Here is a 15,445-nt window from a genome sequence, read left to right on the forward strand (position 1 = left end):
CCCAGTGCTGCCTGCAGGCCCTGTCCTGTGTCTGTCTGAGCTGAACCACTGCCAGAGCTGCTGGTGGAAGAAGTAGCAGTGCTGCTGCCATCAACAGCAAGTTTATTGGGTGTTGTTGAAGCAGCCCATTTCCCTGTACAAGGCAGATGCTGCCTTTGCTGGGATGAGAGCTCTCTGTTTCACATCAGACAGAGACCAAAGACCTCTTAGCATGGAAGTACAGCCCAAAGTGAGGAGCCCAAGGCTGGGAGCAGGACCCCAGCTCTGGCTGTGGCTCTCCACAGCACAGCCAGGCTGGGGCCAAGCAGGGTCACCACTGTCACATGTCCACCCTGCCTGCAGCTGCCCGTGGGCATCCACTGCCAGGCAGAGCTGTCAGGGGAAGGAGCTGCCTTGGCACCCAGCCCAGAGCAGGGCTGGGGGCTCCTCTGTCTGCAGCTGAGGCTATGGGGGCTCTTGTGCTCCTCACACCTTCCCAATACTGACAGATCTCCACTCCCCACTGGGGCACAGCAGGACCCCCCATCCTGCACTCACTGAGGTTGGACCAACAGCAGAGTTGGCACAGAGGTGGGATGAACTGGGACAAGTCCCTGCTATGGGGCTGCTTGAGGAGCAAAGCTCTTAACATTGAGGTATTGGGGTGCACCCCTGAGCTCCAGGAGCAGCAGCTGCAGCAGCTGGGATTTCTCTGGCTGCGTGAAGTGCTGGGATTTAAATTAATTTCTAGCGTGCAGCTTCCCCTGGCCCTGTGTGTTGCCAGGCCCCGCCACCACCACTCCCCCCAGCCCCAGGGATTAGTGGTATTTATAGCAAACACTCCATCTCACTTTTCCCCAACGAGGCCAATTCCTGCTGGCCCAGGGAGTGCAGGCAGTGCTGCTGGCCATGGTTTCAGCCCAGTGACCCACGCTGGGGCCCTGTTGCCAGCAGCTCCCAGCTTGGTTGATTTGTTTTCCTTGTGCAACTCATCTTGTGCCTGCTCTTGGCTCCAGCTCTGAGCCTGGAGTGGAACAGAAGAAGATGGATCTGGAGCAGCCCCTGGCACTTGCTGCCCTCACTCTGCCTGCAGGTAGGACCTAAAAATAGCCTCTTCCTGCTTGGTAAATGTGTTCACCCCAGAGCCAGAGCAGCTCTGCCCCCTCCATGCCTCTGCTCCTGCTCTGTCTCTCCTGGGAGCCCCAGAGCTGGCACAGGGGTTGGCAGGACCAGGCTGGAGCCAGGGGCTGCCCAATGAGGCTGGAGCTCTGGCCCCACATGGGCTGGGAGGAGATGCAGTGAGTGACTGGTGCTGCCAGGAGCAGAGCAGAGAGCTGAGCATGTCCCTGTGGATCAGGTTTCACGCTCCTGTGCTCTCTGGCATTTTCCTCTCACAGAGATGATGCCTTCCTACCTCTTACCTTGGTCCCAGGCAGCCAGAGTACCCCAGCCCTGGCTGCATCCTGCTCTCTCAGCGTGCAGAGCACAGTGTAGGATGAAATGACACCAGATGGAAGCAGCCCGCTCCTGTGGGAGTATTTATTGGTTTGCAGGGGCTGCCTGAGCCCAGTACCCATCTCTCTGGCCCTGGGACTGGCCATTCCCCATGCTATTTGGAGGTGGGGGTGCCCTGGCCGAGCTGCAGCAGGGAGTTGGTGGTGTAGTTCTGGAAGAGGGGCTGCAGGAACATGCCAATGGTGCCAAAGACACAGACGAAGACGAAGATCCATAGGAAGAGGCGGTCGATGACCATGGCCACGTACTTCCAGTCCTCGCTCACCTGCAGGGGGCCAGGGAAAATGCTGGGTCAGCCTGGGGCCTGGGGTATTGCCTGACACTGCCCCGACTGGGATTTGCATATCTCAGAGCCTGGAACCTGCTCCCTCAGCACTGCAGCTCCTGGGGCTGCCTGCCAGCCTGCCGTGGGCCTCATGGGGCTCACTCCCCCTGCTGTCACCCGCACCAATGAGCCCAGGAAAGATCTCCCCAGTGAGCAGAGCTGGGAGGGGGAACTCTGCAGAATCTGCAGCCTGACTGCTGTGCAGGGCCAGGCCTGCTGGGAACCTCTGTGTTTCCAGAGCAGCTGCTTCAGCCTGGGACTGCAGTGGTGGGTCAGGGATCAGTGAGCACAGGGCTAACCTTGGTGCTTGTGCAATCACTCCCTGTGGCACAGCCATGAACCAGAACACCCTCTGCACCCCCAGCTCTGCCCAGATCCCAGATCCCCACTGCCCACCTCGACTTACGCTCTGATGGGTCAGGGATCAGTGCTGGACCCCACTGAGCACGGGGCTAGGCAGGGACCCCTTGGTGCTTGTGCAATCACTCCTTGTGGCACATCCACGAGCCAGAACACCCAGCTCTGCCCACTCCCAGATCCCCACTGCCCACCTCGACTTATGCTCTGATGGGTCAGGGATCAGGGCTGGACCCCACTGAGCACAGGGATAGGCAGGGACCCCCTTGGTGCTTGTGCAATCACTCCCCGTGGCACAGCCATGAACCAGAACACCCTCTGCACCCCCAGCTCTGCCCACTGCCAGATCCCCACCCCTCCACTTACGCTCTGATCGTCGTCCTCGCTGCGCATGTGGTCGGCGATGAAGCGCACGCCGTCCACCGCCTCCTCCAGCCCGCAGCCGCAGCCCGCCCCGGGGCCCGCCGCCTGCCCCTGCCGCTCCCGGTACCCGTTGAGCCCCTCGGCAGCCTTGGCAGCGCCGGGGTTGGCATAGCAGGTGCAGGTGTGAGCCCCGGCCTGCACGAAGAGTGTGGCAGCGGCCGCGGCAGCCCGTTCCTGCGTGTGCCGGCGCTGGCGCAGGCGCTGGCGGGCGCAGCTCTGCCGCGGCTGCTTCATGAAGAGCAGAGCCGGGAGCTTGTGCAGGAAGAGGGTGCGGACCCAGGGAGGCATGGTGTGCGTGGTGGGCGAGCGGTGGTGCACGTTGAGGACGCAAACGCTGGTGACGATGGAGAAGGTCACCAGCACCATGGTGAACATGAGGTACTTGCCCACCAGTGGTACGTCCAGTGAGGTGGGTGGCACGATCTTGGAGATGAGCAGGAGGAAGACGGTGAGGGCGAGCAGGACAGAGATGCAGAGCGTCATCTTCTCGCCGCAGTCGGACGGGAGGTAAAACACGAGGATGGCCAGGGAGGTGATGAGGATGCAGGGGATGATGAGGTTGATGGTGTAGAAGAGCGGCTTGCGCCGGATGATGAAGTCGTACGTGATGTCCACGTAGGTGGAGTCGTCGGGGTTCTCGTTGCGCCGCCCCGGCAGCGCCACGATGTCCCACTCGCCGCTGGGGGTGAAGTCATCCAGGCTGGCCACCTCGCTCTTCAGCACCAGGTCGATCTCGGTGCGGTCGTAGGTCCAGGAGCGGAACTTCATGGTGCAGTTCTGCTGGTCAAAGGGGAAGTGCTTCACCTCGATCTTGCAGGCGCTCTTGTAGATGGCGGGGGGCAGCCAGAAGATGCTGCCGTCATAGGAGATCACCGCATTGGAGTAAAAGGAGACCTCGTACATCCCATCGGCGCTGGGTGAAGAGAGCTGCTGTCAGTCCTGCTGTGGTCAGCCCCAGCAGTACAACATGGCCCCCTGCCCTGGGTGGGCCTGGGGAACACATAGCCCCCCCCAAAAATGACCTACTTGTTGTAGAGCACCACATCAGGCAGCCAGATGTGCTTGGAGGGCAAGCGGACCTTCTTCATGTTGTCAAAGTCCTCAGGCTTCCACGTGAGGCGATAGTCCTCCCACTCCTGAGGACAGGTGGGATCAGCCCAGCCCAGCCACAGGATGGGCAAGGGGGTGGCTCAGGACAGGGGGGACACAGGGGTCCCACAGAGGCTTTATGGGGGGCTATAACAGGGCAGGGTAGGCATTAGGGTCCCACACAGGATGCATGGTATAGGGATGGGTCTCAAGGCAGAGGCAGGGTGGACATGGGGGTCTCAGGGTCATGTCAGAGTCCAGGATGCCCACCTGGGTCAGCCAGACGTTCGTGGTCATGATCTGCTCCCGCTCGTGCTGCAGAGAGAGAGAAGGGCTGGTCACCCACGGTGCTGGGAGGGTTTGGGCCCCCCTGGCTTGCCCAGGAGGTTGGGGAGCAGAGCCCTGGCCAACTCACCACGCTGATGAGCTGCGCCAGCGACACCATCAGCTGCACGGTCACCAGCTCCGAGCCATTGGTCGCCGGCCGGATCAGCTTGTTATAGCGAGCAGGGTCCAGCAGGTACTCAACCAGCCGCTCCTCCGTGTCCGTGCCCAGGCTCCCTGGGGCATGGCCGAGCCTGAGCCCCGTGGTGCCGGGCAGGGCCCCCACGAGGCTCCGGGGACTCCCGGGATAGAGCCTGTACCCGGTGTGGGGCTCTGAGCATGGCAGCCCGGGAGTGGGAATGGTGGGGGGCACGGGGATGGGGCGCACGGGGATGGGGTGTGGGTGCCACAACCGGGCACGGAGCAGGGAGGGCCGGGGGGCTCCGGGAGCGGCTGCACAGCGCTGGGGGTTCCTCTCCGCCCTCCCCTGCCTGTCTCCGCCGTTCCGTGCCCGTTCGTGAGACCCCATCCCCTGTTCGGGTCGGTCCCTGCCCGCCCCCGGCACCGCCTCGGGGAGCCGCAGCCCACGGCGGCCGCACAGCCCCGGGGCGCTCGGGGAGCGGCAGCGGCACCGCGGAACGGCCGGTACCGGCTCCGCTCCGGACCTGTGCTGTGCAACAGGCGCGGCCCCCGGGCCCGGCCCGGTCCGCTCCGGTGCCCTCCCCGCCCGTGCCGGTGCCATCCCGCCCAGCCCCGGCACTTACGTCTGAGGGCAGCGAGAAGGCAGAGGACGCGGAGCAGCGCCATGGGGGCGGCCCGGTGCCGCCACCGGCACCCTCCGCTGTCCGCGGTTCTGGCCGGGCGCTGTCCGAGGTGCTGGAGCCGGCGGCGGCGGCGGCCCGGGCGGGGCGGCCCCGGGCGGGAGGCGGTGCCGGGCGCTGCGCCGGGGCCGTCCTGTGCTCCGGCTCCGTCGCCGTCACCGCCGCCGTCAGCGGCCCCGGGGCCGCCCCCGCCTCCGCCCCGCCGCGGCCCGGGAACACGGCGGAGGGCTCTGAGCTCCCCCGGCCCGCCGCTGCACCGGGGTCCCTGCGCGGGGCCAGCGGGACGGCGGAGCCCCGGGCTGGGATCTGAGCGGGAGGATTGGCGGGTGGAGGCCGGGAGCGGAGCCGCCGCCGTAGGCCCGTAGGGGGTGTCAGAGCCGGCACTGCCGGGCCTTGGGCAGCGCCCTCCCCGCCGGGCTCCGGCCGTGGCCGGTGCCCCCCCCCGTGACCCCCGGTGACCCCTCCGGGCAGGGGCGGGGCTCCCCGCTGGCCCCGCCCGGCTTCCCCGGGGCTTACCCGCCGTCACTTCCCGTATGTCGCGAGACACTTCCGGCGGGGCCGCCCCGCCCGTTCCGCCGACGGCACTTCCGGGAGCGGGGCCGTCCCGCCGCCATCTTGGGCGGGCTCCGGGGCTGCGGCGGCGGCGGCGGCGGAGCGGGTCCCTCCATGGGAAGATGCAGCGGGCGGGGCCGGAGGAGGCGGCGAGGACGCAGGCGGCGGCGGGGGGACCCGGGCGAAGCGGGGCCGAGGTGGCGGCGGCCCCCGCCGGGCGGCTCCTGAGGCGGGAGCTGCGGCTGCTCGAGTCCATCTTCCACCGCGGCCACGAGCGGTTCCGCATCGGCAGCGCCTGCCCGGACGAGATCAGCTGCGAGTTCGTCCCGGGGGCCGGGGCCCGCGCCGGCGCCTCTGCCTCCCGGGGGCCGCCGCCGGGACCCGTCCGCATTCACTGCAACATCACGGTGAGGCCCGGGGTGCGGCGGGCCCGGGCTCTGCGGGGGCACCGCCAGGCGGCCCCGCCACCGAGGGCTGCTCCTTGGCGGGGACGGGGCTGTCGCCGTTGGGGCCCGGGGTGAGCCGGGCCTGTGCCCCAACGTCCCTGGCGGTGGGGGGCGGCTGCCGCCGTTCCCGTTCTCCGTGCGGCCTCCAGGAGCTCCTCGGGGCTGCGGCTCACGCAGGGAACAACCGGGGGCAGTTCCGGTGTACGAGAGCTGGCCGTGCCCCGTGGTGTCTGGAACCCCCAGTGCTGTCCCGCCGCTCGTCGCCGCGAGTGGAGCCCCTCAGACCGCCCCCGTTTTTCCCCGGTTTTCTTTTGGGTTTCCCGGGGGGCCCTGATCTCCCTGGAGAAGAGGAACCTGCGGCGGCTCCTCCTCCCTGCTGTGGCTCATCCGCACCGGTGTTCGAGGAATCCCGGTGCCCTCTTTGACCACAAGTTACAGCTGGTTTGTCTCCACACGAGGAGGGCTAGCAGAGCTTGGACAGCCCCTGGTGTAGAGTCTGAATGGGACTAACAACCAGAATTTTCTGGAGGGGCGTGTTGAGAGTGTTGCCAGAGGCTTTGTCCTGGATTAAAGGTGCCTGCTCGGCCTCTGCTCTGCGTGGGTGCTGCCAGCTTCTTCTGTAACTGCTGGTGCAAAGCTGTGAGGGCAGTAACCCATGAGATACCCTCAGTGTCCTGCTTCTCCTGCCTTCCACCCCTAATGGCCCTATGGCCAGAGGAGTGGCCAAAATGCCATTGTCCTCCCTCCCTGTTCCACCCTGGGCCCGGGGACACAGCCCAGAGCCAGCCCAGCATGGTCCCACTAGGGGTTTGTGCTGCCCTCAGCCCCAGGGTTATGCTGGAGGGTGGATCAGTCACTTGTGGCCTGATCTCTGTGGTACAGAGGGATCTTCAGCTCTCACCCCGTGTGGCTCACTGCTATGTGCACCACAATGGTCTCCATCCCACCAAAACCCCTTCTACACCCCCTTCTCCATCCCACCAACAGCCCCTTCTCCCCTTTTCCAGGAGTCTTATCCAGCTGTTCCCCCCATATGGTCTGTGGAGTCAGATGATCCCAACCTGGCAGCTATCCTGGAGAGGCTGGTGGAAGTCAGGAAAGGAAACACCTTGGTGAGATGTGCTCTGCTGCCTGAGCAGGGGAGGGCTGGCACCTTTTGCGGGGTAACTCCCTGCTTACATGTCCCCAGCTGCCTCAAGTGGGGATTCTCTCTGGTCTCATAAAAGTTCCAGATATTTGGAGTGAACTTCTCTGACATCGTTTGGTGCCAGGGTGGGATTTTGCACCCTAATTCCTGCTGCTTGAAGCAGGAGGGAGCAGCTCTGGGGCCTTTGCTGCTGGCTGGGCACAGAGCTCCTCACACTTCACTGACCCCCTGTTCTCTGGACAGCTTTTGCAGCATCTGAAACGAATAATCTCTGACCTGTGCAAACTCTACAACCTGCCCCAACATCCAGATGTTGAAATGTTGGACCAGCCTCTGCCGGCAGAACAGGTACGTGGCTCAGGAAAGGGCTCCCAGAGCTCAGAAAACGAGTTACACATTCCCTGCTGTTTGCTCTGGTGGCTTCTGAGGTTCCCAGGGGAGGAACACAGAGGGTGAGAAGTTGGATTCCTGTCCTGGGTGATGCCAGCCTGCTCTGCTGGGCCTTGGTGCTGTTTTCTGTAAAGGCTCTCAGCTGCTCTTTGCTTTAAATTTGGTTCTGCTTGTTCATCCCTGTTTGACCTCATCTGGGAAGGCAGCAGAGCGTTTTCCCAGGATGCTGACCACACAATGTCCATCCCTGTCCTCTCCACAGAGCACCCAGGAGGAGGTGTCCTCTGAAGAGGAAGATGAAGAAATGCCAGAGGTGAGTGCCACCTTAGTGTGTGAGGAGCTGAGCACAGGGAGGAAGGTGCTGAAAGGTGTGAGGGTACAGGGCTCTTGCTTGGCAGAGGCTTGTGGCCACCAGACAGGCAAGTTTGGACCAAAGGCTGGATAATTCTGGGCATTTTATTGCTGAGGATTCTGAGGCACAGCTGGGCTCCACATATTCACAAACCCCAGGAGAGCACTGTAGCCACATTTCTCTTCACAGAGAAAAGGAAGGTACAATTCTTCCCAAGAATATTTGTGGGATTCACATTCTCCGAAGGTCAGAGAAAGAAAAAACAATTCTTATCTTATTTACTGCTCCTATGTTGTTCAAAAGTGGAATGCATGGTGGAAGATTGTTTACCTGAAGGGAATTGATAACTGGATTGTGGTGGGGGTGTTTTGGTTCACTGACCAGTTGAATCCAGGTGTGTGTGTGTGGACTGTGGGCTGACAGTCACGAGATTCTGAGCAGTGGAGTGCTGGGCAGATTCAGTTCAGATGTAATGTAATATAATGTGAAGTAGCGTACAATATTATAGCATAACCAAGTAATTAATTAGCTTTTTGATAAGATGGAGTGCTCATCATCCTTCCTGTCCTGCACTGGGGGCAAAGATATCCACTACAGAGCACAGAAGCTCTATAGAGTAGTATAGTATAGAATGATACAGTATAATAAAGTAATTAATTAGCTTTTTGATAAGATGGAGTCCTCCTCATCCTTCCTGTCCTTCACTGGGGGCAAAGATAATCCACTCTAGAGCACAGAGCTGAGCATGGCCATGCAGCCATGGCCTCCAGAGGCATGTGGATGAGCTGTGAGCAGAGCTGCTTTGGGCAGTACATGCTGTTCTCTAAAGCCTGAAATTCCTGCAGGAGAATTGGAGAGATGCATTTCTGGGTTGCTGTTGCTGGCAGGGAAATCTCTGTTGCACGGAACTCCCACAGAGAGGATGAGGTCAGGTGGCTGAGTGTGCAAGTGAGCTAATTGCCAGCAATGGTGGAGGCAGCCACACTTCACTGCAAGCTCAGGGCACCTTGCTGCACAACCCACAGGCTCTGGGTTGTTTGGTTTGCAGTTTAGAGATCTGTGGAAGTGGGTGGAATAATCTTGAATCTCCATGGTGACGTTTAGCAATGCCTCAGACACGAGAACAGCACGGGCACTGAGTCAGCAGTGCTGTGGAGCCTGGGGGCAGGTCACTGAGCAGCAGCACCCCAGCACTTGGGGGGCTTTGCCAAAGTTAATTGCTTGCTAAATTAAGGCTGGGCTTTGCCACTGTCCATGGGGAAAAGGGGGAGAGTTAAACAGCCACAGCATAACCTTGTGAATCTGCAAATCTGCAGCTTTATGGCAGAGTCTGCAAGGCCTCCACTCTCCTGGGCTGGAAAAATGAATCCTGAGGAGCTGAGCATTCCCTCTTGTGCTTTTTGCTAATGCCAGGCATTGTGAAGGGAGAATGCTCTTGTAGAGCAAAGGTTTTGTGCTGAGCAGTGGGATTTGTTCAGCTGTGTGGAGGAGTGAAGCAGCAGAACTGTGCCCTGGCACACAGATTTCTTATGCAGGTTAATCTACTCGAGGGATTTTCTAGGAGGATCTATTTTCCTGTGTGAGTCTAAAAATGTCCCAGCCCTTCCAAAAACGCTGCTCAGTAGCCACGAGCAGCCCAGAGAGGCCAGAGTAAACACTTGTTCAGAGGATTTGGTGCCAGAGCTGGAGCTGTGCATGCCCACAGCCATTTGCAGGCAGCTGAACCCTGAGTGCATGAGGACAGATTTCTGTAGTGAGCCCAGATGGCTACAACTGGGTTTTCCATCAGGGGCTTGCACTGCCACGTGTTATTTGGGGAAATAGTGGGGGCCAAAGGCTTTTCTGGGGTCAGGTGCTGCACTTGGGGTGTGCTGAGCTGATCTACAGAGAGACCTGCTGTGAAATCCCCACTCTTGCTGAGGGAATAACATCCCATGCAGCTGCATTTGGGTGCAGGGGTCTGTTTTGGGTGCAGGAGTCTGTTCTTGTCATGATGCTGGTGCCCTGTGTCCCTGTGGGGGTTGGGCTAGCTCTGTGCCAAGGGGCTGTGCTTTGTTCCAGCCATCACTAGTGTGGCACAAGCTGTTGAAGCCACAGATGTGCCAAGATCCAGGGTCATGGTTACATGGGGCTTGCTGAGGACTGAGATTTATGGGTTGTTATAAACAGGGGAGAATCCAGCAAACAAAGAGCTCACATGAGCCCAGTTGAGTGCCCAGAACTTGTGTTTTCCACTCTGTTTGTGCCTCAGATCAGGAGCTGGGATTTCCTGGGGTGGAGTTGCACTAGGAATCCTTCCTCAGCACTCAGAGCAGGGAGAAGCAAAGGCACATCTCTTTGAGCTTTCCTTTCCCTTCCCAGGACACTGAGGACTTGGACCACTATGAGATGAAAGAGGAAGAGCCGGCAGATGGGAGAAAGACAGAGGATGAAGGCATTGGCAAAGAAAACCTGGCCATTTTAGAGAAAATAAAAAAGAACCAGAGGCAAGATTACTTAAATGTACGTGTCGCCCAGTGGGCAGGTGGGCTGGGGAAGCAGAGGGACTCGAGGGCAAGAGTGATGGAGGCCCTTGCCAGCCCTCCAGCCCTGAATCAGAGGGTCCCCAGCCAAAGGTACAGCAGTACCAGTTCTCCAGGGCTGATGGGGCTGAAGCAGAGCAGTCTGTGCACTGCCTCTGCAGCTCAGGGAGGGCTCTGGGTGACCCCAGGGGCATTGGTGCCTCTTGGGCCAGTCCTGCAGCGAGATCTGGGGCTGCCTTCTGCCCCAGCAGCTGTGCCTCTATGATCACCTGAGGCTGTGGAGGTGGATTGTGCTTTTGTAGCCCTGGGCTGGGATTCTAACACAGCAGAGAGGCCACAGAGGTGTTTCTGCTGCAGCTGTGCTGCCTGAGGTGACATATTTGGGGCTGAGAGGTGCCAGGCAGGATAGAGCCTGGTCTAGAGGCTGGACTGAGTTGTAGCTGAGCTGTTGAGTCCTAGAGCAGTAGCCATGGTATAACAATGCAATTCTCCCCTCCCTGTTCCTTGCAGGGTGCAGTGTCTGGGTCTGTGCAGGCCACTGACCGGCTAATGAAGGAGCTCAGGGATATTTACCGATCACCAAGTTTCAAGGGCGGTGAGTGCTGCCAGGAGCTCGGGGGAGGAGGAGGATTCCTGCTCCTCCTGTGGGGTACCCAGTGGGCCTTGGGGCTGTGCTGCTCAGCTGAGGGGGAGGATCTCCAGCATTGCCTGGTGTGGCTCTGTTAAGAGTGATCAAAAACACCTTATACCCTCTCTCTTCCCTGCCACTGCTGGATGGAAGTGAGGAGTATGCTGAGATTGGAGTATCATCTGACTTTAAGGGAAATGCTGTTCCTGCTCGTTTCCTGAGCCCAGGGACTCAGATAAAGAAACTGCTGCCCTCAGGACTGTCCTGGATAGGCACTGCTTTTCATGGAGGGGCAATACCCAAGTGAAGTTGTGCTGCAGAACCTGGGGGGTTTGAAATCTGGGTGATGGCTGAACCCCCTCTCAGTGCCCCCACAGTGACTCCCCTGTGTTCTCCTTGCAGGATACTATGCAGTTGAACTAGTGAATGACAGCCTGTACGATTGGAACGTCAAACTCCTGAAGTAGGTGGCCCAGCTTGGGATCAAGCATTTTTTGGTGGGTTTTGGTGATGGAACATGAGCATGGCAGGGCAGCACCAAGCAGACCTTGAGTCAGCCTCTCTCAGGCAGCTGGCTTGCTGTCTCCACGACAAAAAGGAGATTATATCTGCAGCCAAGATGAGGTAATGGGAGGACTCTGCAAGTCTCTGCTGTTTCTAGAGTGCACAAAGAGGTGCAGCAGGCAAACCCTGAGCTCTCACACCCTCCAGACACCAGTGCTGCCTTTTCCTTGGGCCAGGCAGCCTTTATTTTTAAGCTGGCAGCTGGAAAAGGGTTGTGATGGTCTTCTCTGCAAACCAGAAGCAGAATTTTGGCAGTTTGTGCTGTTTGTGTGGCTGTGCAGGTACAGCAGCTCGGGGTGTGGTGGCACCAAGCTCAGCTGGCCTGGGCTGCACGGCCCTGCCTGACCCTCTGGGCTTTTCCTCTCACAGGGTTGACGAGGACAGCGCTTTGCACAACGATCTTCAAATCCTCAAAGAGAAAGAAGGAACAGATTTCATCCTCCTCAACTTCTCTTTTAAAGTAAGGCTCCCCCTCCCTGAGAGACACCTCACCCAGCGAGGCATCAGAGATCTCAGTGGTTCTGCTTCTTTCTCTCTTTGCAGGATAACTTTCCTTTTGATCCACCATTTGTAAGGGTTGTATCCCCGGTGCTGTCAGGGGGGTGAGTAATTTTCTGTCTGTCTCTGCTCTGCAGTGCTGCTCTCTGCAGCAGGTTTCACTGGGTTTATCCAGAGCTGTGCAATCCTGTGATTTCCTTGACATGGATTTGCCATTGGGAAGCAGATAGTGATGGTGTTTTTAGCATATTTTTTTCCATCAGAAGTCTAATCAGAGAAGATATTTCACTTCTGGAGCAGTGGGTGGGTATAATCACATCTGTCTGTGTGGTAACTTTTTGTCTGATTCCTTCCCAGGTATGTTTTGGGTGGTGGTGCCATCTGCATGGAGCTGCTTACGAAACAGGTGGGTGCTGATCCCTGGGGGAGCTGTTGTGCCTACCACACTCCATATTCCTGACATCTCCTGCCCTTCCTCTGCCTGCCAGAGCTGGGGGAGGCCCTTTGCTTGCCCTGGGAGCACAGGTGGGTGGGTCTGGTCTCACCTTGTGTTTCATCCCTCAGGGCTGGAGTAGTGCCTACTCCATCGAGTCTGTGATCATGCAGATCAGTGCAACGCTGGTGAAAGGGAAGGCACGAGTACAATTTGGAGCCAACAAGGTAGGGCCTGGGCAGTGTAGGAGAATGGGGGCACAGCCAGGTGTGTGGGATGGCTTCCTCAAGGTTCCTGATGGTCTCCTTGCCTTCCCTTGCAGAACCAGTACAGCCTGACAAGAGCACAGCAGTCCTACAAGTCCCTGGTTCAGATCCATGAGAAGAATGGTAAGGGCTGAGAGAGAGGGTCCTGCATTTTCCCTTGCTTGTTTGGGGTCCCCAGACAAGCCACTGAGTTTTGTCCTGCCTCAGGTGCAGAGGTGACAGCAGCAGTGGCACAGTGTGGCTGCAGAGTGCTGCTGCCCTCTCTGGGCTCTGGTGGCTCTAACTAGAGGCAGCCCCTCACTGATTGCTTGGACTTGATGATCTGAGAGGTCTTTTCCAACCTAAATGATTCTGTGTGTTGGGAAGTCAGCCAGAGGGAAAGACTCCTAATAATCAGGAATGTGTGGCCCTTTAGAAGTGGGACCTGGCTGCTTTTGGCAGCTTCTCCAGGTGCAGTTTCCTCCCTCACAGATCTCTCCTCATTTCAGGCTGGTATACACCACCCAAGGAGGATGGCTAGTGTGGATGCTGCAGGACCAATCTGAATATCTTCTGGATGCTCTACTTGGATCTTAGTGATGCCTCTTGGCTTTCTCCCAGGATGTAATAGCTCTGCCTGTTGCAGGACAATACTGGCTGTTCAAAACTCTAAATAACTGTTTAAGGAGTTGGACTGACCCACAACACTTGCTGGGCCCATGCTAGCAGGCATTCTTGTTAAAACAAACTCTTGAGCCTCTTGTATTGCTGGAAACTTCTGACTCTACTCCAGTCTAGAGCATCCTCCTTACCTATGCTATGGATTTAATTTATTTTCTTATTTCATGTACACTGCTTTTTTTTGTTACGGTGTATGATGGATGTGTATGGAAAATGTATCTTTGGAGAAAAATTACAGTTTGTTAATTTGAGAATGCTGGTCTAACTAATTTTTTTTCCAAGCTCCTGCTGGGTGGGTTGTGCCCTGCAAAAACCCTGCTGCAGCCCTGGTCCCAGGGTGGGGCAGTTGTGGAGCTGTGGTGGGGCCAAGCCCTGCAGGAAGACTTGGGAGAAGAAAATCCCTTTTGTTTTTTGGCATGGAGGGAGCAGGGATTCTGCCCCATCTTCCCTGGGCAAACCCAGCTTTTCTCTATGAACTGCAGACTTTCAGCTCAAAGCACAGATGGGGAGATGTGTGAGGCTGCAGTGGAGGAAGGGTCTGTGGGTGTACCCCAGGGCTGCCAGCTCCCACCCCACGCTTCTCCCTGTCCTCTTGTTGAGCAGTGAGATGAGCTGAGGCCTGAGCTTTGTCTGCACATGGAGGCTGAGCCCTTGTCCCCATCCCTGCTGTGCTGTGGCTTCTCTTCTGCAGGGAGTGGAGCACGGGCTCTGCTCTGTCCCCATCCCCAGCCAGGACCTGGCCCAGCAGTGAACACCCCGTTCTATGGGGTTTTCTTTTACTTTCCTTAAGCTGCTATTCCTGCTCTCCTCTGTGCTCCAGCCCTCCATGATGGGGTTGCTGCAGTTGTGGCCTGTTTCTCTGAACCCCCAGAGCCCAGTTTTGAGTCAGCTGGAAGGAGATTTGGCTCTTGGAGCTCCTCTCACTCGGGCCACGTCCTCGTCTGGAGGACAGAAGTGACGCACCAGTGTCAAAGATGGAACCATGCATATTAATTCACTGTGTTTGAATAAAAGTCATTAGAAAATCAAAGAGCCTCAGAACTCCATTATCTACTCCAGCAGCTGCTTCTCTGTTCTGCTCAGAGCCTTGGAATAAAGAGATGCTGTTAGAGGGATTACTCACAGCTGCACGAGCAGCTCTGGCCTCAGCTTGGGGACTATTTTTAAGTGCTTTGCTGAAGGACCAGAGGATTTGTGAAGCTGAGCAGCTCTGCCCTGTGTCCTCCAGCCCAAACCAGCACCTCTTGGGCTTCTGGCTCCTCTCCAACCCTGCTCCTGGTACCTGGGGCTGAGGGGGCAGAAGTGGCTGCACTCAGCTCCCACCTTTAGCTCAGAATCCTGCTAGGGAGCAGGATAACTCAGTTTAATGAAGATTTAAAACACTCGTGGGGCTTTCTCTTGGGTGAAGTAGGGGCTGCTCTGCTCAGCCCAGTGCTGGGGTTGGTTTGGGTTGGGTGTGTTGAGTTGTTTGCTATGAGCTCTCCCACACACTCCCAGCTCATGGTGGCTTTACAGGCTGGGCTGAGCAGAGCTGAAGAGGCCCCTGCAGGACACTCTGTCACTGGGATGCTGACCTGACCAGCATCAAGGCTGAAAGTGAAGCAGGAGCAGGTGTCTAGCAGGCCAGCTGCCAGTCTGTCTGTTCACACCTGCCCAGGGAGGAGCCATCTGAGCCGGGCTTGGCCTCCAGGCTGCTCAGTGAAGGAGCTGTGCAGAGCCACCACTGCCAAAGGCACTCCCAGGCCCTCCCCTGTGGGAGCTGGCAGGGAACAAGGATGAGGGAAGTCTTCCTGAAGGAGAAATGTGGCACATTGGTGTGAACACCACTGCAGCACAAAGCGACCAGGACACTGCTGCCTGCACGTCTGTGCTACTGAGGCCCCGTAAAAATTGAGAGGGACTGAAATCTGCCTTCTGAAGGAAAGAAAAGGAAACAACACCGGAGTTTGCTGGTGGGGAAGCAGAGTTTTCCTAAGCCTCAAGAAGGCAAAGGTGAAGGCAGGCGAGATCCCACCGGCAGTTCGGGCACCAGCCTACCAGGGGCACCGCGCACTGCGAGGCACATCCTGCCCTGAGCGCCAGCGAGGAAATCCCATCACTTCCTCCGGCGCTGCCAGCGCCCAGCGCCTCCCCCTGTACAGAATGAGAGCCTCT

General features: G+C 58.3%; 1 protein-coding gene across 1 annotated transcript; it reads right to left on the bottom strand.

Moving 5' to 3' along the window:
• Nucleotides 1-1,490: 1,490 nt before the first annotated feature.
• CHRNB2 (cholinergic receptor nicotinic beta 2 subunit) lies at nt 1,491-5,798 on the bottom strand. The gene is made up of 6 exons (XM_074529601.1): nt 4,777-5,798; nt 4,104-4,249; nt 3,959-4,003; nt 3,626-3,735; nt 2,543-3,512; nt 1,491-1,759 (listed from the first exon to the last, which is right to left on the bottom strand). Exons 1-6 carry the CDS (start codon nt 5,774-5,776, stop codon nt 1,589-1,591), a joined length of 2,442 nt encoding a protein of 813 aa, XP_074385702.1. The 5' UTR covers nt 5,777-5,798; the 3' UTR covers nt 1,491-1,588.
• Nucleotides 5,799-15,445: the final 9,647 nt, after the last annotated feature.

This window comes from Zonotrichia albicollis, chromosome 30 (genome assembly GCF_047830755.1).
Source record: "Zonotrichia albicollis isolate bZonAlb1 chromosome 30, bZonAlb1.hap1, whole genome shotgun sequence".
NCBI classification, from domain to species: Eukaryota; Metazoa; Chordata; class Aves; order Passeriformes; family Passerellidae; genus Zonotrichia; species Zonotrichia albicollis.